General features: G+C 40.7%; 1 protein-coding gene across 3 annotated transcripts in view; it reads left to right on the plus strand.

The window, feature by feature from the left end:
- Positions 1 to 1,492: 1,492 nt before the first annotated feature.
- Positions 1,493 to 27,478, plus strand: part of ULK2 (unc-51 like autophagy activating kinase 2) — a 44,381-nt gene continuing 18,395 nt past the window's right edge. Inside the window, exons 1-12 of one of the 3 annotated variants that reach the window (XM_068910474.1) lie at positions 1,493 to 2,112; positions 3,362 to 3,454; positions 4,684 to 4,725; positions 15,845 to 15,877; positions 16,279 to 16,315; positions 18,357 to 18,530; positions 19,670 to 19,743; positions 20,755 to 20,856; positions 21,266 to 21,324; positions 21,645 to 21,727; positions 26,363 to 26,413; positions 26,783 to 26,871. In XM_068910474.1, the coding sequence (XP_068766575.1) occupies positions 2,023 to 2,112; positions 3,362 to 3,454; positions 4,684 to 4,725; positions 15,845 to 15,877; positions 16,279 to 16,315; positions 18,357 to 18,530; positions 19,670 to 19,743; positions 20,755 to 20,856; positions 21,266 to 21,324; positions 21,645 to 21,727; positions 26,363 to 26,413; positions 26,783 to 26,871 (927 nt within the window). In that variant the 5' untranslated portion in view covers positions 1,493 to 2,022. Of the gene's footprint in view, positions 2,113 to 3,361; positions 3,455 to 4,683; positions 4,726 to 15,844; positions 15,878 to 16,278; positions 16,316 to 18,356; positions 18,531 to 19,669; positions 19,744 to 20,754; positions 20,857 to 21,265; positions 21,325 to 21,644; positions 21,728 to 26,362; positions 26,414 to 26,782; positions 26,872 to 27,478 lie in introns of those variants that run through there. The other 2 variants (XM_068910475.1, XM_068910476.1) reach the window with 2 other exon arrangements.

Consider the following 27,478-nt stretch of genomic DNA (forward strand, 5'->3'; position numbering starts at 1 on the left):
TAGAAGGAGGCCCCACAGCCCCCAGGAAGCGGGATCCCCTCTGGAGGGAGGCCCCACGGCCCCCAGGAAGCGGGATCCCCTCTAGAAGGAGGCCCCACAGCCCCCAGGAAGCAGGATCCCCTCTAGAAGGAGGCCCCACAGCCCCCAGGAAGCAGGATCCCCTCTAGAAGGAGGCCCCACAGCCCCCAGGAGCGGGATCCCCTCTAGAAGGAGGCCCCACAGCCCCCAGGAAGCAGGATCCCCTCTAGAAGGAGGCCCCACAGCCCCCAGGAGCGGGATCCCCTCCGGAGGGAGGCCCCACAGCCCCCAGGAGCGGGATCCCCTCTAGAAGGAGGCCCCACGGCCCCCAGGAAGCGGGATCCCCTCCGGAAGGAGGCCCCACAGCCCCCAGGAGCAGGATCCCCTCTAAAAGGAGGCCCCACGGCCCCCATGAAGCAGGATCCCCTCCGGAAGGAGGCCCCACAGCCCCCAGGAGCAGGATCCCCTCTAAAAGGAGGCCCCACAGCCCCCATGAAGCAGGATCCCCTCCGGAAGGAGGCCCCACAGCCCCCAGGAGCGGGATCCCCTCTAGAAGGAGGCCCCACAGCCCCCAGGAGCAGGATCCCCTCTAGAAGGAGGCCCCACGGCCCCCAGGAGCAGGATCCCCTCTAGAAGGAGGCCCCACGGCCCCCAGGAAGCAGGATCCCCTCTAGAAGGAGGCCCCACAGCCCCCAGGAAGCAGGATCCCCTCTAGAAGGAGGCCCCACGGCCCCCAGGAAGCAGGATCCCCTCTAGAAGGAGGCCCCACGGCCCCCAGGAAGCAGGATCCCCTCTAGAAGGAGGCCCCACGGCCCCCAGGAAGCAGGATCCCCTCTAGAAGGAGGCCCCACAGCCCCCAGGAAGCGGGATCCCCTCTAGAAGGAGGCCCCACAGCCCCCAGGAAGCAGGATCCCCTCTAGAAGGAGGCCCCACAGCCCCCAGGAGCGGGATCCCCTCTAGAAGGAGGCCCCACGGCCCCCAGGAAGCGGGATCCCCTCCGGAAGGAGGCCCCACAGCCCCCAGGAGCGGGATCCCCTCTAGAAGGAGGCCCCACAGCCCCCAGGAAGCGGGATCCCCTCCGGAGGGAGGCTCCCGCCGGGGCAGGCCGCGGGTCGCCCTGAGCCCATCCCGGCCGGCGGCGCGGCGGCCCCGGCTCGACCCGGCGCCTGGGCCGCTCCCTCCGGGCGCCGGCGGCCCTTGGGCTCGGCCGGGGCGGGGCGGGGCGGAGGGACCCCGCCTCCGCCCTTCCCGCCGGGTTAACCGGGGTGACGCACTCTTTGGCCGCCGGCGGAAGCAGCCGCGTGCTGGGGGACCTGCGCGCTTCGGCCTATAAAAGGCGGCGGGCGGCGCGGAGCTGCGGGCAGTCGCAGCCGGGGTCGGTGGAGCGCAGAGCGGCGCTTCCTCCCGCACCTCCCCTCCCAGCCCGATCTTACACCCCCACTTCCTCCCTCCCTCCCATCCCGCGGGGCGGGGCGGGGGGGAAGTGGGCCGGCGGCAAGGACAGCGGCAGCCACCCGCGGCCGCTCTTCCCCCGCCCCGCTGGATGCTGCGGGGCCCGGTGCCTGAGGGGGGCCGCGGGGCCATGGGGGCGGGCGGCAGCAGCAGCAGCGGCGACGGCTGCGGCGGGGCGCCGAGCCCCCTTCCCCGCTGAGGAGGCCGCCGCGTCCCGGCGCCGATGCAGCGCTGCGGCCGCACGGCCGGCCCCTGAGAGCCTCCCACCCTCCCCCCTCCCCCAAAACCACCACCACTCCCCATGCCAGACGGAGCCCCTCGCCTCGGAGACGCCCTGCAGCAGCCCCGGCGGCCCGGGGGTCGGCGGCCGCCGCCGCGCTATGAGAGGAGCTGCCGCCGCCGGCGGGGGCAGGCAGGAGAGGGGCAGGCTCCCGCCCCGCCGCCGGCTGCCGTGAGGCGGCTGTAGCTGCGCGGCAGAAGCCCCTTTGTTCGCCTTCCCTCCTCCCCTGCCCTGCCTTCCCCTCCCGGGGCTTCATGCCCGGCTGAGGGGTGATGGAGGCGGTGGGGGACTTTGAGTACAGCAAGAAGGACCTGATCGGGCACGGAGCCTTCGCTGTGGTCTTCAAAGGTCGCCACCGCAAGGTAAACAGCGCGGGGCGGGTTACACAACCCGCGCTGACGGCGGCGGCCGGGGTGGGGGGGGGGTGTCCTTCTGGGGGGGCTCTCTGGTGATTTGGGGGTTAAGGAGGAGGGGGGAGAAGGGGGGGTGCGAGGGGGTCGAGCTGCCCGCGGTGCGGGGGCCAGGCCGCTGCAGCCTGAGCCGAGCCTGCCGCCCCGAGCCTCGACAAACCCATCGTTATTCATATTATTATTTTTCCTTCCCTTTTTGGCTTTTTTGTTTGTTCGTTTGTTTTCTCAAGTAGTTTGATAGCTGGGGGCTCGGGAGTCACCGCTGCATGGGAGGCCGAGCCCTTTGTTTGGCAGCAGGGTCATGTTTATCCCTCTGGATAACCAGGGATCTCATGGGAAGGAGCCGGGGGGGGGGGAAGGATGATGATAAATAAATAAATAAAACAAAATTAAAAAGATTGGGATTGGCTGAAGACCTCTTAAATTCCGAGGTGGCTGGTTTCCTGGCGTGGGCTTGCTGAATCGCCCCGGCTCTTCGTCCTTAGGTGATGGGGGTTTCTCGAGGCGGCGAGAGTTTATTTTGGTGCCGGTGTCCAAAAGCGCTCTGCTTTCCAGAAAACAGCTCGGCTAATTTATCCTTTCAGAGCCCGAGGAAAGCGCCCGCCACTTGGAGGGATGCAGCGCAAGGATTTTTGCTTGAAGAAAAATGAAAACGTTAGAAACTCTAAAGGCCATTGGAGATGCTTCCACCTTACAAATAAAGAGACGGTTTATTTTTAAACAGATGTTTTCTTGTGCAGTTTTCACAGAATCACAGAATCGTTTAGGTTGGAAGGGACCTCTGGAGATCATCTAGTCCAACCTCCCTGCTCAAGCAGGGACCTATTTTCAGTGCAAGCGTGCAAAGGGTGTGAGAAAGCTGAGCCTAGGAAGTCTCTGAAGAAGAGTAAATACCTTGATGATTGAGAGGGGACTAAAAAGCAAATGGCACAGCTACTGAAATGCCATGTGTGTGGTTATTTCTGTTTTAATAATTTCTGTAAGGCTTTTGAGTCAATGGCAATGCAGTGTACAGCTCTGAACTACTGAGGACTGGAGCAGGGTTCTTGATGGCGTCATGTGGTGTAGGAGTAATCACAAGCAGGTAGAGCAGGGATGATCATACTGCTTTTTCTCCACTGCTTTACTAGCTAGCTGTTACCTGATAAAGTGTATAAAACTGACAATACTTTTTTCTTTTTCTTTTTCTTTTTTTTTGCAGAAAACTGATTGGGAAGTAGCCATAAAGAGTATTAACAAAAAGAACTTGTCAAAGTCACAAATTCTGCTTGGGAAAGAAATAAAAATCTTGAAGGTATGTTAATTTGCAGTGGTTTCTAAAGCTGCTTTACTTTAAAAAAGAAAAGAGACTTTTGGCCTAGTTCATTCTGAGTCATGAGTGATATTGCAGTAATTGCTATTCCCCCTTTCGCTTCTGAGTTCCAGAAGGTATCCAGAACTGAAAAGACCAAGAAAAGAGGCAGATACTTTTTCTGTTCTGGAAATAGTCTCAGAACAGGTTAAAGGCATGTTTTTGCAGTTTCAGTGGAAAACTGTTGCAGAGCCCATTTCTGTGCTTTACCTACTGCACATCTAGAAAACTTTGTCCTTCAGGATGCTTAGTCTAGCACATCTCCCAAGCAGTGCATGTAACAAAAGTCATAGCAGAGGCTGAAACATCAGTCTTTGATCTTTCTTTTATCTTCTTTGCTCACGGATGGCTTGAAAACTAAAACTGACATGCTGAATTTGATTCCTAAAGCAGTCTTCCCATTTTTGAGTTGTATTAATTGACTTAGTGCGAGTCTGACAAAGGAAGTAGAACATTGCTTAGTTTTTCTGTGCCGTTTTCCACAAAATGCCTCCGTGGATGCTCTCTGCTCTCTGAACTTCACTGCATTTCATCTGATGTAGCTTTGTGGTAACTATTAGTGTTGCTGTCTTTCCATGTTTCCAAGCTTCTTGAGACACATCACTATGTTCTATAGTGATTCTATTATATTCTAGTGTATATATGATATGCTATAAATTCTAGTGTTGGTTATGTTAGTGTGCTGCAAGTACTTAGCAGAGAGACTTTTATTTTGAGCGCTTGCAAATAATCATGTGAACATCCTGCAAGTTTTATTTGGTGTTATTTGGTGTGATTTCCATTTTATGTAAAATGGGAAGATTGACTTGAAAATGATGTGATTGATTTCTCCCCTAAGCAAGAAGTTGTGTGAGACTACAAAATTAAATTTAGTCAGTTTTTGGTACTCATCAAAGGATCTTGTGCTGTAGTACTTCCTATAACAAGGCATAAAAAACAAATTCTGGAATCTAACCTTATGATTGCTCTGAAGATATTGTCTAATTCACCGCTCCTCCTATTATTGTCTAAATAGCTGGGATTTCCTTCAAATTCCACGAGATGGCCAAAAAAAAAAAGGGTACTACCTTTCTGTGTAAAGCTTGATTCTCTTTCATTATCACCTGGCATATTCAATTTAAAACAGTCATAATAATGGTCTATTTCCGTAATAGAGATATTTTATTTTGCAGGAACTTCAGCATGAAAACATTGTAGCTCTCTATGATGTCCAGGTAAATTATACCCTGATGCCTTTCTCTTCATTAAAACTTATTTATGAAAATATAATGCATATATAGGGTGAGTAGAAATTTTTAAATGCCATTTTATTGGTGTAAGTGATTTGATATTTAAAAAAAAAAGAAATCCAGTTCCCTAGCAGTAGCTGGAGGATGTTCTCTCAACCTCAGCATATCATGCACTTCTTCTATATTGGCTCTTCTTAATAAGCAGGTACACAGTTGCGACAGAAAGCTGTGAGGAGTCCAGTTTACTTCCAGGCCGCAGGGGCGAGTGAAAGCCTGAGAATCTCTGCAGAGGCTGTTTGTGCAGTCTGGTCCTGTCTCTAGAGAAGAAGCATCAGCTGGCTGGGCTGGGAGCTGTATCAGTGGCAGTAGCTATTCTCTTCCTGAATTAGTATTGTTTCCTTGGCCCTGTAATTTAATTGCAAAGTGGGTGTTTGTGGATAGCAAGTGAATACACCTGAAGGAAAATGTGCTAGTAGGAGTTGATTTGAAGCAAGTGACACGAAGAAGACAACATAACTTTACTTTTTGTGTAGAAAAGGAGCAGCGTCTTTGAGATATCTGTACCAAAGAAACATATAGCTCTGTGTCACTGTGAGGAAGAAAGAACTGAAGGAAGTAGACGACTGTGATCACACGCATATACGTTGCTGTTACTTACCTGTATTAAACAGATAGGATAAAGACAGAATAAAGGTTGGGCAGATTGTTTGGATCTTTTCAGGTAGAAGCAGGTATTAAATTGCTTCAAGTTGTCTTCCTCCATTTATTTATTTACTTATTTATTTATTCCTAGGATTCTGACTGTTAAGGTGAAGGAGTTATTTTCCTATTAGTTATTACCTACTTAGGGTAGCATATCCTACTTAGTGGGAAGTAGTTTTTTTTTTTTTTTTTGGTATCCTAAGGCCTGTTAGTGTTGAGTAAAGCTAAATACAGGATGATGTAGGCTGTGCAGCCATTCCTTCTACTTGAATAAGAACTATAAATTTGTCTCCTGGGCTTAATTCTAACCTTAAATACAGAGTCACGTTTATGAATAAAATTATTAAGAACAACACTTGAGGCACTGCATAGTTAAAGCAATGTAAAACAGAGATTTCAACATTCTTCAGCATTTTCTGTCTTTGCATGCTTGCGTCCTAAAAGATTTTCAGCTTATGCATAGATGTGTCTCTAGATAGCGTATATCCTGTGAACATAGATTTCTAAGTAGACTCGGGTTTTATTGTATATAGCATACAGGACATGTACTAACTTCTGTCAACTCTTGCTACAATTGGTGGTGTTCATGTTGTAATGGACTATGCATCAAAACTTCCCATTTGGGTGTGTAGACTCTTCTCCCTTCTGTGCCTTGACTTCAAACCTCTGCATTTTGAATGATATTAGCTACTGTGAGAAGGCAAGTATAACCTCTTGTACTTCTTGAAGAAATGAAGCTTTCCTGAGAGATGCTAAATGGAAATAATGTCTCAGCATCCTAAATTTAGTATATCCAGACATCTTAAGAGAAACTGCAGTTGCTGACTGAGGGTGTTGCTGTGTAAGCAGCTGACTTTCTGACTTATCATTTACAGTTGTTTATGTGAAGATTACCTATTAAGCTTTGCAGCTCAACCTGAAGGTGGTTGACTAGGTGTGATGTGTTTTGATGATTTAACATTGTACATCATCTAACTGTAAGCCTTGAAGACGCTCTTGCTCCTTTTGATTTATGCACTTGAGCATCCATTAGGGAGGAGAGGACAGAGTACTACGCTTGTGTGTGATTTCTTTGCATAAAGGTTATTTAGAAACATAACTTTCATAAATACCTGTTCTGCCACAGGTGAAAGAGTGCTCTTAGAGTCCTGAGACTTCTTGATTGATCAGTCCTGTGTTCTCCGTTTGAGAAGGGGATATTCCTACTTGTCATTGAGTGCTGCACTTAAATAAAAAAGAACAGTTACAGCAAAGAAAAGGAGAAAATTGTGTCTCATACCTTGGATATATTTCAAATACGTTCCCAGCAAATATAAAGCTTGGCAGTATGATGCTACTTCTGTAGAAGAAATTGCTTTACAAATACGGTCTAGAGAATGTGGAACTTGCACAAATAAGCCTTTCCTTTTCTATACAGGGCTATGTTTGTGAAATACTATACATCATTAACTTGTATGATTATATGAATTTATAACCCAGCAAGAACGAACACTATGCAAGGCATTCATGTGTCTGGTTGTCTGGTACACCTACTAATTTTCTTTAGGATTTCATGTTCTGGCATGTACTGCCCTTTTTGTTTGCCCTAGTATTGTGAACACAGAGATATAATACAGTAGATAAGACTTCAGGAATTCAAGCAATTTTTAAGCTACAGAAGCTATTTTTTTTTTCCTCTCCATGCTGGAGCCAGTGGAGTCTGTGTCACAGTAGGGAGTTCTCAGTGTGACTGGCAGTCTGTTTTATTTTTATAGTGGTGTTGGTCTGAACTTTTTTATTTCAGTCTTCGTTTGAAATGAGAAAATGCTCATGTTTGGCAGACCATTTAGCTGAATAATCCAAAAACTAATTGTTGTACTAAGTTTTCAGGAGGAAAAGTTGGTGTACGTTGTAAGTGGCAAATTCATGTGAAAGAAGTAAAAATATGTATTCTTCCTTACAATTAAGTTGCACATCTTTTGTAGCGTTAAGTGAAATTACTTGTACATAATGGCAGTACTTTGAGATTAAAGCTATATGCCTACATAGCATTTTGGATTATATCTTTTAAGCTTGAGAATGAAAGGGTAGTTTAGCCTTCTGCAATACGTAAAGTATTCATTTTGATTTGTATTCACATAAGGTGGTTTCACATATTGCTTCTCTGATGTCGCTGTTTGTTTATGGTTGTCATCTTGTTGCATGATCTGTGATCAGTCGCACAAGTCCATGTAATAAAAACATGTATGCCATTAAGGCTTTTAGTTAGATCTAGGGAGAACCTGCGAGTCGTGCTGGTGATAGTACATGAACCTTTAAAATCCTTCTACGCTGCTTTGCTTCAGCTCCTTATGAACACCATTTTGATATATCGCTTTTAGTATGCATAGCTTCCACTGAGTTAAGTTGCTAGAAATGCCCATTCTTGTGGAGACATCCCCAAATGAATTGGTAAGCCATTAATGTTGTATATGCATTGGTTGGCGTCGAAATCTCTTGGACTGATGCCATCGCAATAATTGTCCTTGATTTCCGCAAGGTGGTTACATGCAACGCCGGCAGGTTTGATCTGCAGTTAAGCATTTTATGTGAGCAAAGTGTATCCATCCCAGAAGCCCTGGGATGTGCACAAAACAGGATGTGGAGAGCAGTGGTTCTGAGACTAAAGACTTTTGTGGAGACGCTTAAATATGAAGTTTCCGTCTGTGAGAAGGAAATGTTTGCAGTAGCAGGGCTCTGAAAAACAAATATGTGCAATTCATCTCTAAAGGTGAAATGAGGTTTTTCATGGTATGAAATGTTTAAAAAAAATGAAAATATAATAGCTGGATAGCAAGACATCAGCTGTTGAGACATTTCTTTTACTTACCTTCTTGTGCAAGAGTTTGATATTCTTTCATTCCAGAATAAACGCCCATAACATTAAAACGGTATAAGAATATATAAATGCAGCTCTTGTCCTATGGTAATGCTATGGGATATCATTGATCCTGCAAAGAAGATCAGAGAATCTTGGATCTCATCACATTAATGAGGGAAATGTAATGCACTATTTCTCAAAAGCAAAGAGAATCTAAAACAACCTTAACAGCGTAAAGCGGTCCTTGGACAAAATGCTCCACTGAGTATGAAGGTATCAGTAAGCTATTTGGAATGTGCTATATTTAGGCCATGAATTTACAGTTTTGTACAGTTCATGATCCCAAGTGTGTGTTGAATAGAGCTCATCTTTTCACACTGCCAGACAGTGCCTGTTTTAGCAAAGAATTTAATTCAAAACCTCTTTAAAATGTCAGACACCAGAATGAAAGCCTGTAATGTATCTTGGAGAGAGGTGTTTTAGTAGAGTGAATTAATGTCTTCACTGTATGGGGTCTGAAGTTCGCTATTTGAACAGTAGTTTAGAGATAACAAGTCAGAAATTAGTTATTGGAGAAACAATTTCTGAACAGAAATTGGTCCTTGTCTTAGCTTGTTGGTGCAGAGCAGATAAAATACCTACAGCTGCTTCTGCTGTTTAACCAATGTAAATTAAGTATATTTGTTAGGGTTATCCACAGACTCCCCTGCTGGTCTGGTGGAATTGCCTGTGTTTCTTGGGGTGTTTGCTTCAAGCGTTCTGGTGTTTGTACTCTTGAGCTTGGTGCCCCCCTGCTTCGATTGCCTCCAGGCTCTTATCATAGCCTTTTCTGGACCATCGATGCTCTTTTAAGTGAGGATGTCTCAATATCTTTTTTTTTTTCCTCAGCTCTTTGATTAAGGCCCCTGTATTTGTCAGTATCCGTTCTTCCTGAACGGGAATAGTTGTATGAAAACGTGTTGTCCAGATAATTTTGCTGTTTTTTCTCCTAGAATGATAAAAGTAGTTTTAGACCAAAAAAAAAAAAAAATTCCTACATTTAAGAAATGTAAAAGTTTTGAAACACCACCTGGCAGTTGTTGGTAACCGGAAGGTCATCCACCACCATAACAGCCTTTGAAGAATGATGCTAGAGAAGTCGAAGGCTAGGGAGGGCCGGTTAGTTTATCTGACCCATAGAAGCAAAGAGCTGAAGTTACCACATAGCCCTTAACTCACCTGCCGTGCCTGGATACTATAGTCGGTATTCCAAAACTGTTTCAGAAGGTCTTTGAGTATGTGAGTGTGCTGAATGGTGTGTGTTTGTGCTGAGAACAGTTTTGCCTTTCCGTCGTGTTGTGTAGCCGGCCAGTCTATTTGACTACTCACGTTCATACCTACCATATAAAAGTATGGCATTCCACATATCAGAGAGTGAGTGATACTGCTATTGTGGTATGTTTCCCATGGCTGATTGCTCTTTTATGTGAATAATTGGCAAGCATACATGCTATTTGAATCCTGCAGGGAGAAGTCAACTGACATTTAGCCTGAGACTTAACATTTAGTCGGAACTTACAAAACGTTCAGTCCTTTCATGTTAGAAGCTGCTGCTGTGGTGCACTGGGAAAGCAAAATGAAAGTCTCATGTAATACAGTGATAAATAGCTTTAAAAAAAATATGGACCAGTACTTTTTCGCTAAATCATTAGAACTTTTGCCAAATATGTTTATTGCTCCAAAAAAATGAGGATTATACTTCTGGTCAAGAAATTACAGCAAATACAGCATAAATTAACATCAGAAATGTAATCAGTTAATAGCAGCACACTTGCTTTCAGGCTAGCTCATGCTCTTGGGACTCGGATCATAAAATGCTGCTAAACAGAATTTACAAACTGGAGCAAAAGTGTAGTAACCATTTATTTGCCATCATTTTTTGCTTTGGCAGCTTGCTAAGAGCTCATCGCAGACTAGTTTTATCTAAAGGAGGACTTCCTAACCAAAAAGAAATCTAGGGTATGTGTCTGCCAATACTCTAGAGTTCTAGCAACAACTGACAGAAGTAACTATGGATGTTTTGACTTCTTTTGCAATTAATGTCTTTTAAATGGAACTACTCTGCAGAGCCTGTGATTTGGGTTGGAGCTTTTCTTCCCCTGAGAAAGCTGCTTGAAGTCTGGGATTCAAACAGAGCAAGTTTTGGCAAATATATAGCTGCTTAAACCTTTTGGAAAGGGATTATCTGTTAACTTTCAGAATTGTAAAATTGTTTCTTTTAGCCTTTGCTATCTTTTACTTCATCTTAAAAGGAAAACCTAGATTCAGAATAAGAAGGGACAAAACCAGATTTTTGTCAAGAAAACTTAAAGCAGAAAAGCAAGACATGCAGGGAAAAGCCGTGTTCTGTAATTGTTTCAACAGAGCATACATTTGTTTTGCTAGTGGTGTTTTTTTTTTTTCTAGGACGGGTAGAAGCATAGGCCAGAACAACTTCAACGGCAATAATTTTATAAACTGTATGTAAACGTAAATTTTCAAAAGCTTTTTACTGTTTCAAGAAGTAGTTTAAAATAGCTTGCTAGGTCATCTTTTTTCCTGAGTGTTAGATCAGAAGCACATTGGTTTACTAATCTTTTCCTTTTTGAGCACTCTGCTCTGTTTAGCAAGTCAACGAAGATCACTAGTCAAGAGGATGATGATAGGAATAGCTATCTCAGCAAAATAATTTAAATGGGGAGAAAGATGCATACTGAATTTGACTTGTTTTCTGAATATATTCTCAAAATGGAGGTTGTATTCCCAACACAAGGCTGGCCACAAACAGTAATGCAAAACGTGGGAAACTGAATTGATGAACTATTCCAGATGTTTTGAACTGAAGTTTGCATTGGTGGGGTATTGAAAGATGTTTGGTTATGAGGGCAAATCGGTACGAAATGTGGCTTGGCAGCTAGGTATCAGCACTATGCAAAATATTACTTCTGTAATATGAATTAGATACAACTTTTGATCAGACTGGGAAAATCTTTGTGAAACCTCTGGTCTGCTCTGCTGATTTAATAAAGACTCATCTGCTTACAATAAGGCAGCTCACTCTACTTCTTACTATAACTTTAACCTAGTGATTTGTTTCATTATTGTTAGTCAAGAAAAAAACTGAGCGATGCTATTTGAACGTAGTCTATGGGAGAGACAACAGTTGGAAACACTGTTTAATGTTGGTAGGGTTTTGTATTCCTAAATAATATTGTTGCAAAGAAGCTCCCTTTCCGAACTGAGAATGAAAATTATACAGGAACCAAGATAACTCATATAATCTTTTTGTGGACAAAGTTGCACATTGGGCTAAAAAAGCCCTGGTGATCTGTAAAATGACTAGTGAATTGTAGAGCAGGTCCCAAATATCTGGAGAATAGACTGGAATGGGTAATCTGAATACAGTGGGTGAACTTTAGCGTATTTGTAGAACTGTTGTAGTAAATGCCTCAACACTACAGTCTAAATGTTTACTGTAAATTATTGTAAGCATTCTGTATTTTCATTAAAAATGCAAAATACTGTAGTCTGGATAAGGCTTTAATTACAATTTCCATGTGATATATGCAGATTTTTAAACGCCAAAATGTTATGGGAATTAAATATCCAGGGATTCATTTGGAGAGACTTATAAGTCCAGATAAAGCTTGAGAGTTTAATAGAATAGTTCAGTTCTTAATTTAAAATTGCATTCAGAAGACTTATGTTGGGTGGATATTTAATATAGAGTTTGTATTTCTACTTTATTGTCAGTTTGCTGTTATTTCTCAGAAACCAAAGATGAGATTCATAGCACTACCTGTACGCAATGGCCAGAAGAGCCTGCCTTCAGAGTGGGTGATTGGCAGAAGGAGGAGACGATGTAAACTGTTTTAAGACAGCACTGTTTTTGCTGAACCTGGGTGTGTGCATGTGTGCTCTTCCTTTGCAGACTCTTTGGCCCTGTCCACTTCTCCAGCTGTCTAGGGGGTGGCCAGATAACTCTGCAGCCCGCTCTTTACTTTGACTTCAGTAATATGCTCACATATAGTTAGATTGTGCTTTCCTGCCTGGAGAGGTAGAAGCGTTAAGGGCTAGTATGGCCCTTAATAATAAATAATAAACTCTGTTTCTAAAGGGAAGAATTTCATTTCAAAGGACTTTACTTCCAAGGGAATCCAGAAAACAGATTCTCTTAGTTCTGTGATGCATAAATGTCTGTCATGAGCTGAGCATTACATGCTGTCATACACTGCAGAAAACCAGCAGCTTATGTTATGTAGCTGAGCCACTAATTCCCTGCTAATATGGAACTCTTATTTCTGATTCGTGGGATTACTATGTTCGAGTGGATATCCACTAGCTAAGCTTTCTTTTCACTGGAGAAGAGACAAATTCCACGCTTTTAGCTGAGTTACTCTTTTGCATATCATTGCCGTCCTGTAGCGACGTGATTCTCAGTTGGCAGAATTCTCGGTTTGATAAATTGCAATCTCAGAGTATGGACTGACGTGTTAGTTTGAAGCACAAGAGAAGTTAATGATAACCGATGATAGCTTTCTGTTTTCTCATTTTGTATGAGAACATTCCTCAACTCCTGTTCCAAAAACTTCAGAGCATTTTACAGTGAATTGCTGCTTATGATTCCAGTTTGAGGGAATGATGATTTCTCTTGTCAAGCTTGAAGAAAGGAGTCAGGGAGGCTTATTTACTGTCACAGAAGAAAGTATGTCAGAGAAGGGAGTAGAAGCAGGTGTCCTGGCTTCCTCCCTTTTTCTCCAAGTATGAGGCTAGCTTTTGTTGGGCAAAATGATGAAAAGTATTTGGAATTACTTTAATTAGTGCTGATAGACTATTCAGATGCTATAATAGATGTGGGTAGCTGTTTGATGTCCTTGGGTTTCCTGAAAGAAGATGAATTTTTGCTTCAGAAGAGTTTCTTGCAAAGGAGTAATGTAGAAAGAAACAAAGTTTGTTTCATATTTTTAGTAATCTACAGAGGAGGTAGTTATTTGTCTCTCTTTTTTGCCTCAATGTCTTGACTTTCTGATAAAATGCACCTCAGTTTTGAGATATTTGTAAGATTGCAAATTATGGTTCATGTTGGCTGCAGCTGTTTCAGAAACACTGAAAAGTTGGGACATCCCCAAATGTGATCTACTGCTGCTTTAATATTCTATATTGGTTGGAGTTAGCTCTTCGTTCCCAGCAGACCTGACTAATGTTCCTAGAAACTTGCTTTCTTTGAAACTGATGTCAAAATGTAAACAAATCTGTAATGCGCTTGATGTTCTGAGCTGGAAGAAACCTCAAGTGCCTTTCTGGAACGCAGATGAGAGTGGCTAAAGTAAGTGCTTCCAGAAAGGGAAGCGGCCTGGTACTATTAACCTTAAAACATCCAGTTCACCTCAAACTGTGTTTATTCTTGCAGTTGTGTATGCATTAGGTATCTTCTTAATAAAGATCTCTTGAATAGCAGTAATGCTTGACAGTACCTTAGAAGTTACTGTTCAAAGCACTTGTAAACTTTCTTTTTTCTTTCTTCTAGGGTAACATCATTTGAAGTTGAGGAATTTTTGAGTAAAAGTTTCCCTTTCAGGAAGGAGAATTCTTTTCATGAAGCCATTTTGCTCTGACCCTCCTCCTGACGTTTGTTTGATGTTTTTGTCGAGTTTTGCCTGACAAAGCTGATTTTACTTAGCGTTGATGTTTATTTAGATTTAAATATATATTCTTGATAACTTGGAAGCTTCAGTGAATATCTGTATCTGTGATGTGTTGGTAGAGCTCAGCTCTTATGGGTTATGATATCCATGTGCTCTGTGCTGTGTGTGACATTTAGGGAAATCTGTTTCCCTAGTTTGGGCCTGCGGTGAGCACCTACTGAAGGCGTCAGTGTCCCCCGATTCATCTTCGCATCCAGCTCTGGGGTTGTAGTCGAAGCACAGAGGGTTTTTTGTTTGTTTGCTCTTGTGGGGTTTGTTTGTTTGGATTTGTTTGTTTTTAGCTTCCTAACTCAACTGACCTGTTTGTGGACCCTTGAAAATTACTCTCTGTTGTGCCACTTCTTGCCAGTGTGGTCAAACTGAACGTGTGCTAAGTTTTTAAAGAAACACTGAGAAAGGTGGCTAAGCTCACAGCTTCTGTTTTGCTGTGCAATGTCTCTTTTGACTTTTTTGGCACTAGTCTGCGGAATATAGTCAGGCTGTCTACGGTTCTGCTTCCAACTGTGGTACATGCCTGACCTTGTCTGCTGTGCCCTCTCACGCTCTTCCTTCAAGTATCTTTAAAACATATTTTCCCACAAACTCTCAGACAACCTATGCTTTAAGTTAATTTTAAAGTGAAACTGATGTAGTGTACCATTTAGCTAAAACACCATCCCATTTAGCATCCATTTGCCTGTTTCTTCCTTCTAGTTGTCCTCATGTTCTTTTGCTTTTATTCTTACCCACTCGGCTCAGAGGGGAAAAATGTTTTTACATTGTCTAAAATCTGTAAGCGTTTTCAGCTTTGTAGGCACAAGAAAAATGTTTTAAGCAGGAGACTTTGTAGAAAACTTAATGTTAATTATTGGTGTGTGTGTGTATATATAGGCAAGCTTTTTCTTCCCTGGTGCAAAATAAATGTCTGCAAAAAGATGAATGTTCTTGTAACAGTCAGGTTTAAGCACAGAAGTCTTCACTGCATTTTGTGAAGTATGTAGACAGTTTTTAGTTAGAATTTACCTAATCTGTCTTTCTGTAACTTTTACCCAGTTACAAGAGAGGGAATTCGAGTTGCAAATAGGTCAAAAGAGGTCAGTGCATTGGAAAATCTCAATAGGACTGCCATATCAAATCATATCTTTGCCCTAAGGTATTAAGTCCATGACAGAGACATGCTTCTTCCAGTGACTCCTTGAGGGAGATAATTTACAAAAGTATGCAAGAATCCTGAACTAAGTATCCTACAAAACAGTGCACTTGGGGATCCAAAGTTTATTTCAGGCGTTTAACAGAGTGCTCTGATTTCCGACTGACCTTCAGTTTTTCAGATGACAGAACCAAAGCTTGTTTTGCCAAGTAGCAGGGAACATAACTTTGGAATTCCTCCTGTAGAAAACTGGTTTTCATAGCCAAATTGTCTTGCTTTCAATTTTGAATTGATTCCAGTGTATTTGCAACTAAATATTACTGTCCCGTTACTGCCTCATTTCAGTGATCTATGGTAGCAAAGGCATTCTGATTAGTAGGGGCTCTTAATATAGAAGTTGTGTTCGTGGAGAGATCATCTGAGGCAATTGAATTCTAAGGGAGCAGCATACACCAGAAACTGATACTATTTACAGTATGATGATCTTTGAAAGGATAGCTTCAGTCTTCAGAATTTTGTCTGGTGACTGTTTTATATCTATTAATGCCACTTTAAAATGTGAAATTTTTAATTATAGGAAACTTGATATTTGCTACCACCAGAGCAGTGCCTTTCAGTTGATTTGAAAATCACATGCTACGCTTAGTTAATGCGAGTATTCTAGACTCTGTCTTGTCACATGCATAAATGGGACTTGTTCTTCTCTTTTAGGAAATGCCTAATTCTGTCTTTTTGGTAATGGAGGTATGTGTCAACATATATTTATTTCTAGCTGATTTTAAAGGTGATTTTTGAACAAGACTTTTAAGTAAAGAAAAGATTTTAACCTAATGGGCACAGCTACAAAATAACTTTGACCTGCTAAAACAAGTAATTCTGAAAATAAGATCGTTAATTTCATATGCAGTACTAAATTTATCGGTGTTTTTGTTCTATAAATTATTCAGTGTCATTTTTTGAAACTTAAAGTATTAATGAAATGTTACACCTGGAATTAATAACTATAAATAATTGGCAAAACAGTATTAAGACAAACAACTGGAAAAGATCTTCTCATTTTAATAAAAAGATTACCAAATAAAAATACTCATATTATGCATATTTCAGTGCTTATGTTTTTGAGTAAAAACTTTTTTTCTTAACAGTACTGCAATGGTGGGGATTTGGCAGATTACTTACAAGGTAATTGATTACTCTATTTCCCTGTTAGGAAGCTATTGCGTTACATGTTTATGTTCTGTATTTGTGTAAGCCAACAGTATTTTTCTGAGATTTTGCTTGTGGTTTAAATACTTTATTTTCCTATTTATGGAATGGCTATAATTCCATAATGCTTGTTCACCTGGTGTGATCTTAGAGAGCCCTCATTATAAGATTCATTGAATTCATGAATCAGTGCTACATTAGCTGCTTTGTAGGAACAGTTTTGAACAAGTGCTAGGAATGCTGCATTCCGATATAGTAAGGTTGTTTCCCATCGTACGAAGGAGTGTGGTTATGTAGCAGAACTGGAGCTGTCCTTCCTCCTTGTTCTTCTTCCCAAAAGTATAATGTGAAAGAAAGTACAACTCTTATGTCAAAACTTTCTGGATGTGTTCCAGTTAATTTTCAGGATACTTGATCAATGCTTTGTGATGCACATTTGGTCTTAACACTAATAAAGCTAGACAGACAAGTGCTTCAAAATGGTGAAGCTCCAATTGTAAATGTTAAGCCGGAATTATGGGTTGCGGGTTTTGGGTCGCAACATGTGCCTTGCGCAGAGCCTGCTTCAATTTTCTGTTGGTTGCTCCACTTTCTTTTATTTGGGGGGGAGAAGATGCCTTTTGCTTTTGGAGAGCTGGAGTGCTGTCACCTGTCTCTTGTACAGTCTTTCCAATGGTTTTCTTGAAACTAATGGAGAAAAATCTTAATGCCTGTACAGGGACAAACCAAGGGTCTGTTTAGTGTTGTATACTGTCTCCAGTCAAGGTCATCAGCAGAGTGCTGTTTGTTGTGTTTTGTATATGACTCCAGAGCTTGAAAAATACGTTTTGACGCTGCAGGAAGAAATAAGGTTTTGCATTTATTTAAAAATAATTCCAAGTTATTTTAAATATCACTTTGTAATTAAAAATAAAATCCACAAACTAAGAATAAAGGTGAATAACAATAATGCATAGACAGAAAATGATTTTTGTCACTGCTTCCAAAACACTTGAATATAATGTTCCCTTATTTTCTATATGTGACAAGAGTTATCTAGCCAGAAGTAGCATGGTGAAAAATTTGAGTTTCTATTTTTAAAGTCATATTTTCGGGTGTTCCTCCCTTCGGGTGTTCATATTCTCTGCTTTTTTTTCCCCAGATGTGATCTTAGAAAATATACTGATTACTTATATAATGAGACTTTGTGCAAAGAGGAGGTTTGGGCTCAATAAAGATTTCACCCTTCAGCAGGGCTCTGCCCAAAGTGAAGGCAGAAGTTGCAGAATCGCAAGTTGATTCGTCTTAAAAACAAACTTTTGAGCAAATATTTTAATCTTCATATTTTTCTGGCGACCATCTTTATTCTTCTACTTGCCTTTATATCTACAGTATGTTGAATGAATCTCTTTGTGAACAGCTATTGTTACGGTAACTGTGTATATTAAAAGCTCATTGCACCTCCCATTAAAATCTTTGGAAAGACTCATATGGTGTAATCCAGCTCTACCCTATTCAGTACTTTCTCAGGCTGCAGAATGAGCAATATATTCTGAAGAGACTTTCAAAAATACATTTTAGTTTTTCTCTTCAGGATATGTTTTATCGTGGGTGAAATTTGTGATCAGAGTGGTTATCTGCATACACATAACTTGTTTAAAGAAAAAACAAGTTTAAAGTTTTGGGTTGTAACCTAATCATACATACTGTTAATGTTATGAATTGTGGAGTTTTGCCTTTTTAGAGGGTTTAGAATTTCATGGTAATTGAGAAGTTTTACAATTATTCTGCTACTGAATTGAATAAACCACTGTAAAAACAGATAATTTAGAGTACTGAAGCTAGAATAAAACAATGGAGATGAATATATAATTAGAGAGTGTACATTTATAGAAGAATACTGGAAAGTGGATTGTTTTGAATAGATTTCACTGTGATTTGTCTTCATTATTTTCACTGTTGATTACTGTGAAATTTATTGCTTTTTGCCCAAAGATATTTATTTTCTCATCTGTGCTAATGTATATACAATTTTCAGCTAAAGGAACTCTTAGTGAAGATACCATCCGAGTGTTCCTCCAGCAGATTGCAGCAGCTATGCGTATTCTACACAGTAAAGGAATCATTCATAGGGATCTTAAACCACAGAACATTTTGTTGTCTTATGCAAGTCGCAGGAAGTCAAGCGTCAGTGGCATACGCATCAAAATAGGTAAATATGCTTTTCTCTCATCTAAGGGTAAATCATCACTATTGGTTGCTTCTCTACTCAAAAGCAGTTAAAGCACAGAGGATGTACTGGCTATGCAGTTGATGCTGTGTATTAAACTGATGCAAATCAGACAGTAAGTCTAGAAAATGAGCTTTATGCTGTAATGCAGATTTTAAGTATAAAGAAACTTGGGTCATAAAGAGCTTTTTGATTAAATCTGCAGGAAGAAAAATCCTATCAAGCTGATGTTTCTCATATTAAACTATTTTAAGAAGATGTAAATCTGTAATTTTTGAAACTTTGAATGGCCTTTTGCCCATTTCAAAAAAGTATGCATGTGGGATGCCAGTCACAATTCCAGAGAGGCTTTTTTGTGGTAGACCCCCCCCCCCCCCCCCCCCCCCGTGGGTTTTTTGAAAGGTTTAGATATGTAGGGTTATGGCCTATTTTTGGCAGAGGGAGGTTTGGCATTGTAGCTGGGGAGAGATATCAGCTGTTCAGGATACTACCAAACTTCTCTTCATAGAAGACTTCAGGAATTTTGATATCTCATTGTTTTGTCTGTCAAGTGTCCATTGAAAAACACCTTGCTTTTAACAGGTTCTTTGTATGCGTTTGCTTATGCAGAATTTGAGGTCTAGTCCAACAAAATCTCATCTTCTGAACAACACAGAAGAGAGAAAACTTCCCCTCTTGCTTTCCTTACTTGATAATTTCAGATCCTGTTGCCTGTGTGAAAATTCAGGCACCTAAAATTTTCATTTCTTAAACTTTTACCTGATGTAGTTTAACTGAAGCAGATTGTATATTCATCACTCTTAATGAACCATTTATATTTAGCCACTGACTTTAATCCTTTCCTGCTGATGCCAGACAGCACGCTCTGCAGCTGGAGAGTTGGCTGAGCGGCAGTTTGTACAAATGATGCCACTGCTGTTTTTTGGCTTGCTATTTGGAAGATGATGCGTTCTTCTCTCAGTATACAACACAGATTTTGCTATTCCATGAAGTTAGCTATATATTATACCTGCTTTTTCTCTCCAACTGGTAATTATATCAGATTTCAGTAAAAGCTATTTCTAGACTGTAAAAAGTATAAAAATCTTTCCTTTCACTGACAAATGTATTTCTTTACATAGCTGACTTTGGTTTTGCTCGTTATCTGCATAGCAACATGATGGCCGCAACTCTGTGCGGTTCCCCTATGTATATGGTAAGTAGCAATATTTTTCAGAGTATGTTGCTTATCTCAAGCATTCCGTTACTGGAATGAAATAATTTACTGTTTGCAGACTGGCAAATGCCTGTTGTTGCTTCAGGAGTATTAGGAGTGGCATGCGGTTCACCTTTTCATAGTTTTATTAACATCTGTTGTCTTGTGATTTGGAGATCACAATTGTTAAAATGAGAAGGAATGAGAGACAAACTGAATGTTCCTTAGCACTGCAGGAAAGAAAAATATTGGCAAATTAAAAGGCAGTACATCTTGGCATCAATTTCTTGTCTCAAAGTAGTTAATTCTCCTATACAACCTTCTCCCCCCCCACACACCTTGAAGTAGGCATCGTCCCTTTCCCAGTTTCTGGGGAAGTGGAATATGATAGAATAGAAGCTAGAAGATCTTTACACTAATAATAGAAAACAATTTGATGTTTTTATTCCAGTTATTTAATTCTGGACATTAATGTGTATTCTCTCACACATGGGTGTCTTGTTTTTTGTTTTTGTTCTTTAAAGAGTTTGGAGTTAATCACTTTTTTTGGAGCTATTTGTGGCACTGCCAGTAACCTACTGCGTGGTCATAGGAAAATCATTTGACTTTTCCTTTGTCTTGGTGTTCTTATCTGTAAAATGCTGATAATGATATTGCTTGTGAAGTGCTTGGTTATTTGCCCACAAATAGGAATGCATAAACCCACTAAGGAACACTTACCTATTATTTCCATACATGCAGATTGTTAGCCTGTTTCTTTAGAACGCCAGCATTTCTAGCCTATGTTTTTAAAACATAGCTTTCATTTTAGATAATATAATACAATTGTTACCTTTCAGTTTGTGTAATGATGCAGTCTAAAATGTTACTTTTGCCTTAAAATATTTACTCTTTTTAGTAAACTGGGCTTTTAATAGTGCTCTGAGACTGATGTGGCAGAAAAACTGTGATTTGTACTTACACGGCTTTGGTTTTTTGTTTTGCCATCTAAGAGTCTCCTGTACTTTTCAGGCCCCTGAAGTGATTATGTCTCAACACTATGACGCTAAAGCAGACCTGTGGAGCATAGGAACTGTGATTTATCAGTGTCTTGTTGGAAAACCACCTTTTCAGGTAACGCTTTATTTCACCTTCCCTCTTTCCAATTGCTGTTTATATTGTCATGGAAATGCCTGGAGTATTTCCTTCTAGTGGTGCAAGCAGAAGTAAGGAGTGATGCCCTGAGCGTAGTGTGCTTCAATGCTTCAAAGGCCAGGTAGCTTGAGGATACCAAAGGAGAAGTGTAGCTTGAGGATACCAAAGGAGAAGTTGCTCAGAATTAAATCTTTGTAGGATAGTGTGTTCAGTCCTGAGCAAATGTAGAAGGATACTCAGAACTGAAGTCACTGCTTTGCTTAGATTTTCTCCTTCATGCCCATATGCAAAAGCCTCCTTTGTGTGTGTGTGTGTGTGTGTGCATGGATACGAAAGCTGTTTTCTCCCTTAAACTGAGCTTTAATTAATGTACATTTTCATTTGGCAGGCCAATAGTCCTCAAGACTTGAGAATATTTTATGAAAAAAACAGGAATTTGATTCCTAGGTATGTCACCATGGCCTTTCCTGTCACTTATATTTGTTGACTGAGCACTTTTTCATCTTTGGGAATACCTGGGATTGATAAAAATACTCAACGTTGCTTACTTGACAGGGAAAATTATAATATCTGTGGCTCATGTTGCATTTTGCCTTTGTTGTACCTTCCTGAGTTGAAAGTGTTCTCTCTTAAGGCTATTGAGCATGTGTAGTAAAGACTTAGGGACGTGGCAGAACGTTGACTTCCTGGGTAGTTAGAGTACTACCCAGGGAATGCATGGATATGAATAGAAATGTAATGTATGTTTTGCTTCCTTCTATGTGCAGTATTCCTAGGGAAACATCAGCTTATCTGGCTGACCTCCTGTTGGGTTTGCTTCAGAGAAACCAAAAAGATAGGATGGACTTTGGTACGTAACTTTTCCTTTTGCTCTCTTGATTTTCCTTGTTGTGTTTGTGTAGCCAGAATAACTGTCTTGACTTTTTGTCTACAGCCAGTTGCACCAAAAGTGAACCTGTTTGTTCTGTTGTCATAAATGAGGCGGAGTTGCCAAAAAAAAAAAAGAAAATTATTAAGTAACTGCTATCAGTTAGTAGGAAGTGGTATATGTAAAGTATGACTCTGATTGTGATTGAGTTGCAAAATGTGGATGGATTTAATTATTCCAAGTGCGGCCTTATTTCTCCCCTAGTGTTAGTTCGGAGAGAAAAGTGGTGGTAACTGAATGTCATGGAGAGTGGATGATTTGTTTTTAAATGCTCTGCTTCCTTCAGTGTTCTATTCAAGTCCAAAAGCAGTTGATGTGGAGCATCTACTCCTTGATGCAAGATCATGAGGTGCAAATGCCCCGCATGCAATTCTTTGTTTCCAGGAAACAAGATGTTTGTAATGACTGTATACTTGTAAGCATTTAGAAAGTTAATGATTCAAAAAAAAAAAAAAACGTATTGACATGACAGGTTGGTATGCTATTTATAGCATTTCTCTTCTGATGTCTGTGCATCCGTAACTGTTGGGGAATGACTTCAACTAAACCCTTGTTCTGCAAGCTGAGATTTTATCTCTGGCCAGCAGATATATGGTAGCTATTTGCACAAGGACTAAGGAAAAAGGTTTTTCCTGTCTGATTATTTTCCAGTGGATGCAACTGTCTTCATTATAACATACCTTAAACTTCACATCACAGTCCCTTTCATATAGCTTTAATTGCTCTTCTGGCTTCGGACTGCCTGAAAATATTTCTGATCTCCATGTCATTTCAGTTGCAGAAATGTAATAAAAAGTAAGGGAAGAACCCCATTTCAGGAAGCTGCTTTAAATTGTTTACTCCTTGTTACTTTCTCTTGAAGAGTGCAAATATCTTAAGTGTTTTAATGGTGATACAGATTGTATCTGATTTGATGTGGAAGCTAAATGTATGTTTCTAGGAGGGCAATGAGAGATGTGATGTAACATCAAAATTGTTCATATTTGCTAGAGTGAATTCTTTTCTAATGCACTTAGAAATTGCTCGCTTTAAAGACTTCTGTGTTTTAGTGAAATATTTCCACTACTTCTTTTTAAAGCCAAAAAGCAGTAAAAACAGCAGCTATATCTTGATATTGCATGAATTCTAAATTTTTAAAAAGGATAGAAAGCCTCGGATTTTGACAGCGGTGGAAGATGTTTTTGGCTTTCAGGAAGAAGTATGGCACCTGCAAAGCAGAATTCTTTGTTGATTGCTTTGCACAGATACTTCCTTCCCAGTCTGAGAAGAGATCTCTGGAGGGAAAAAACCCTATTTCTGGGTTGCTTTAATTCTACATAATTTGCTGAATCTGTAATGTGAACATTTGGCTACCTCACTTGAAAGCAGAAACGAGACAGACTTTCACGTAGGCCAGGGGAAACTGGCCAAACCAGCCAAACTGTTAGCTTTTTTTTTTTTAGTCATTCTTGACACAAGTGTATGTTGATACAGAAAATTAGCAATAAGGGACTCTGGTTTGATAGATGAGCTGGGATGTGGTTTCCCCATCTTTATTAGACTTTGGAAGCAACACCCAGAAGAGCAGAGCATCTCTCCTTAGGATCTGACCTGGGATGTTTACATATTTCTCAAGAAAACCAGCTTAACCAGTTTAACTTTGTAGGCCAGTTTTTGAGATACTTCTCAGGCAACCACTAGAACAGCAGTAAGATTTAAATCAGAGTGTTTGGAGAACGCACATGCCTTAGGAGCCTCAGGCAATCACAAAGGTAAAGTGAACACTTGGGGAAACTCATTTCCACTGCCGTAACTCGAGAGGAAACTTAGACTTCCACTTGGTCAGCATCTTTTCTGTGCCTTGACTGAAGTTAGCATACTATTAGATTACTGCAATGCCTGTTCAGGACTGCATTTTGACTAGTTGGGAAGCTTAGCCTAGTACACGCTAGGTTGACAGTCCCTTAACAAAAGTGAAGTTGTTTGGCTCCAGTTTACTGCTGTGTTTTGGCTTTTCCTCTTTAGCTGGAGATCTTTGGTTGCGGAACATTGTTTTAACCTCTTAAGATTTCAAGGCTGTCAGCTCAGTACCATTGACTCATTCAGAATGGCTAGAACTGTTTCCTCTTCAAAACTAATCAAGAGTAGAGTTTAGGTTTGTGTGTGCTTTGTACTGACTGGATTGTCTGTTACTCACTTCAGTTCTGAAAAGAGTTTTTGTTGCTGTTATTTTTGTTAGCTATTCCTGCTAATGAAATATATACCTATATATTTTAAAAAGTGAACCAAGGCAGCATTTTTAAAAGAAGATAACTCAAAAGTTAAATCTTGATCAATTCTTCCTATTTGCATTTGTATGTCATGTTATTCATGGTGGTTGTTTAAATTACTGCACTGTTGGTTATTGTGGTTTTATCATAGCTCCCAGAAAATGTTAATCTTGAACTTTTAGCTAATTAAAGTTAACTTAGCTAAAATTAATTATTTTTATCAGTAACAATGCATTTTATATTGAGGTTTGTTTTAGCAACAAGATAGGTGATCCATAACATTAATCTATGGAATGGGGTGAAAGAGCTTAAACCTTGGAGTCTCTGCAGGGTTTTTTTTTTTGTAGATAAGGCCTAGCTTTTTCTTACCACGAGCTATTAGCTCTTGTGATGCTAAGATCCTAGGGTGAGTCGCAAAAAAAATTGAGACATGCTCAGTTTGGTTTCTGCTTATGAAACTGGAGCTTTGCTGTTCAGTTATACATGCAAGCTGGGATTGGAGGCAGTACTGAATTTACACATGTGGTTCCTGTGTATTTGTGATAAGAAGAGTAACTTTTCGTATTTGTTAGGCTGTGGAGAGAAGAAGGTTCAAAGGCGTTTTGCTTCTTCACTAGATGCTTAAGACTTCCCTGCTTGCTTTTTCCTTTTCAATTTCTGCTATGTTTTGCTCTCAAGAAATATCAAACAATTTTGGAGGAGATAATTTGATATTTAAAACATCAGTAGCAGCATAACTTAAGATATTGCTCTTCTGAGAACCCAGCATGGGTTTTTACGTGTGGACATGACTGAAATAAATGGGTTTAACTGCCCTCCTTAGAAATTTCAGCAGAAATCAGATCCAGAAGAAATCCAAAAACTATAGGTAAAATTCCCCATGTGACAGTGACAGTTTTCAGATGTTGATTTGTACATTTGTGTATGTAGAAGAATTGATTAGTCATGAAAGCAGACTTTGAGTAATCACTTTCATCTTGCTCTCTGCGTGTGCTGATCCCTACAGTTTCTTCAGAGAGGGGAAACTCAGTGTATCCTTTATAGCAGTGGGGGACTGCATTTGTGCTTAGAAAGAAAAATACAAAGTAGACTGGTAGTGATGAAAGTCATGTTTCCCTTGGCCAAGCCACTGAAGGGCCTCAAAGGGGCTGCTCTGGAATGTGCTTAGCAAAGGGAGTGAAAGGGAGAGTGTATAACTGAGCACAGTTGCTTGTTGTTAAAGTAAAAATAGCATTGGAAATCTTGCTGATCTCATAGCAATATAAAATAGAACAGCAGGTGTTGTACGAAAGCTCAAGAACACCTGATCCTCGTATTAAAGTTAATCATTATATTGTTCGTACATTACAGCTAGCCTCCCTTCCTTATCAGGTCATTGTAGAAAGTGGTGTTGAAGGAAGAGAGACTGCAGGCCGCAGTATGTGTTTCCCCCCCCCCCCCCCCCTTGTTATTTGCTTAGGTCCAATGAACAGCATTGTTTTTCCTCAACTGCTAGAACATTATAGTTCACAAAGATGTGCAGCTAGCTTCCACCATCCCTCAATTTCCCCTGGTTAGCTGAAAGTCTCGTCTTGCAGAATGAAACCCACTGTGCAAACTGTTAGCCAGCTGGATGCACTAAATCCGTTAAATGCATCTCAATGTATGCGGTTACAAACAAAAGCAAATGTTTCTGTTGTTGAAACAGTAACAAGTTAACTGACCACAAATTGTTAAAGAAAATTATACGCAATTCTGCTCTAAACTGTGAAGCAGCTGCCCAGGCAGTGTGTTTCCCTGTTGGGAAGGGAGAAGGAGAATTGCTGCTGCTCTGTTTTGATCTTTGGCTGCCTAAGGAGCAGCATTAACAGGTTCAAAAATAAGTTAGCATCAGTCCTTGGGAAAGATGCTGGCACTGCTGAAGTGGAAATACTTAGTGTTTGAAGTAAAAGATGCTTATCGTTTTGAAAAACAAATTAAAAGAGAAATAGGCCATATTGAATGTAGAGAACCCAATTTCATGATGACTAGAAGAAGGTTTCTACTGTACATGGTCCTTAAGCCCAGTCATAAAATGTCCTTTAGTAATCCAGTCTGATTTGTCTTGCTGGGCTCTTGGTTTGAAGTTATCCAGTTGATTGTGTTTCCTTTCCAAATGCAGTTGCAACATATAACATAGAAGGCTTTAATCTTTCATAAGCTTTTCACCCTCTGGCTTCGAAATATTGAAGCCTATACTACAGAGGGTGATAAATCATTGCTTTTCCTGAATCAAGTTCTATGTCATTTGTACATTAACTCACGTTAGTTGCTGTTTCTTGTTCTATAGAAGCATTTTTCAACCACCCTTTCCTGGATCAGGTTTCAACGGTCAAAAAGTGTAAGTAGTTTTGATTTTTCTCTTATTTGTGTAAGTGGTAAACGTTGGGGGGAAGGGGGAAACCTGCCAAATATTACAGTGAGTGTTTTTGAGACATTTTTCTGAGTTTGACTGATAACGCTCTGTTGTGAGCCTGAAATAGTTGAATCCTTTTATTTTATGCTGGACTGAAAGGTGATACTTATTTACCAGTTTCTTTGATGTTTGAATTAAACTTAAATACCTTTGTATGTCTAAGGATGTGCTGTGCTTATAAGTTGTATAAGAGTTTATGAAAGCAAATCAGTGAGGAAATGAATTTGTTTGAAATTCAGCCTTTCAGAATGTTAGTTCCATTTTTTGTCTTTCCCCTGGATTTTCCTCTTCTAGCTTGTCCTGTACCAGTGCCCACATACGCAGGCTCGGTCTCTGGCAGTTCCTGTGGTAGTTCTCCTTCATGTCGCTTTGCTTCTCCTCCGGTAAGTTCTCTGTTTTTCAGAACAGTCTCTCAAAAATATTTTCTGTAGTGTTTAGGCAAGAGTTGTTGAAGCTTCGCTCTTTCAGTTCTTGGACAGCGTAAACTGTCACGTTAAAGAATGCAGAGCAAGGAGTACCACCATCTTTAGGTAGAAGAATTCCACTGACATTTTGGTCTTCTCTTGCTCCTTGTGTTGTGCTTTGTGGGTTCTTTTTTTGTCCTTGGTTTTTGTTTGGTTAACAAAAAAAAAAAAGGAAAAGAAAAATCAAATATTAGAGTAACAAATTTTAGGTATGCTAACATGGCTTGCAACATAACGAATGTTACAGATAATTCATGAATTGGCTGTTGTGGTCAAGACCCCTTATTCTGATATGAACTATCAGCTTTCATTTTATGTGGTTTTTAGAAGAGGTGCGTCTGTATCATCAGGAACAATTGATTAAATAGCAGTCAATTAAATACACTGCCAATTTAATATAGAGCTGTCTAAATTGACATTACAGGTATTTGAAGTCTCCTACTTCAAATACAATTTATATTTTTAAAGACTTAAATCCAAAACCAGCCCAAAATGTGTCTGTTTTCCAGCTTTTTGCTCCCTGCAT

This window comes from Struthio camelus, chromosome 16 (genome assembly GCF_040807025.1).
Source record: "Struthio camelus isolate bStrCam1 chromosome 16, bStrCam1.hap1, whole genome shotgun sequence".
NCBI lineage: Eukaryota > Metazoa > Chordata > Aves > Struthioniformes > Struthionidae > Struthio > Struthio camelus.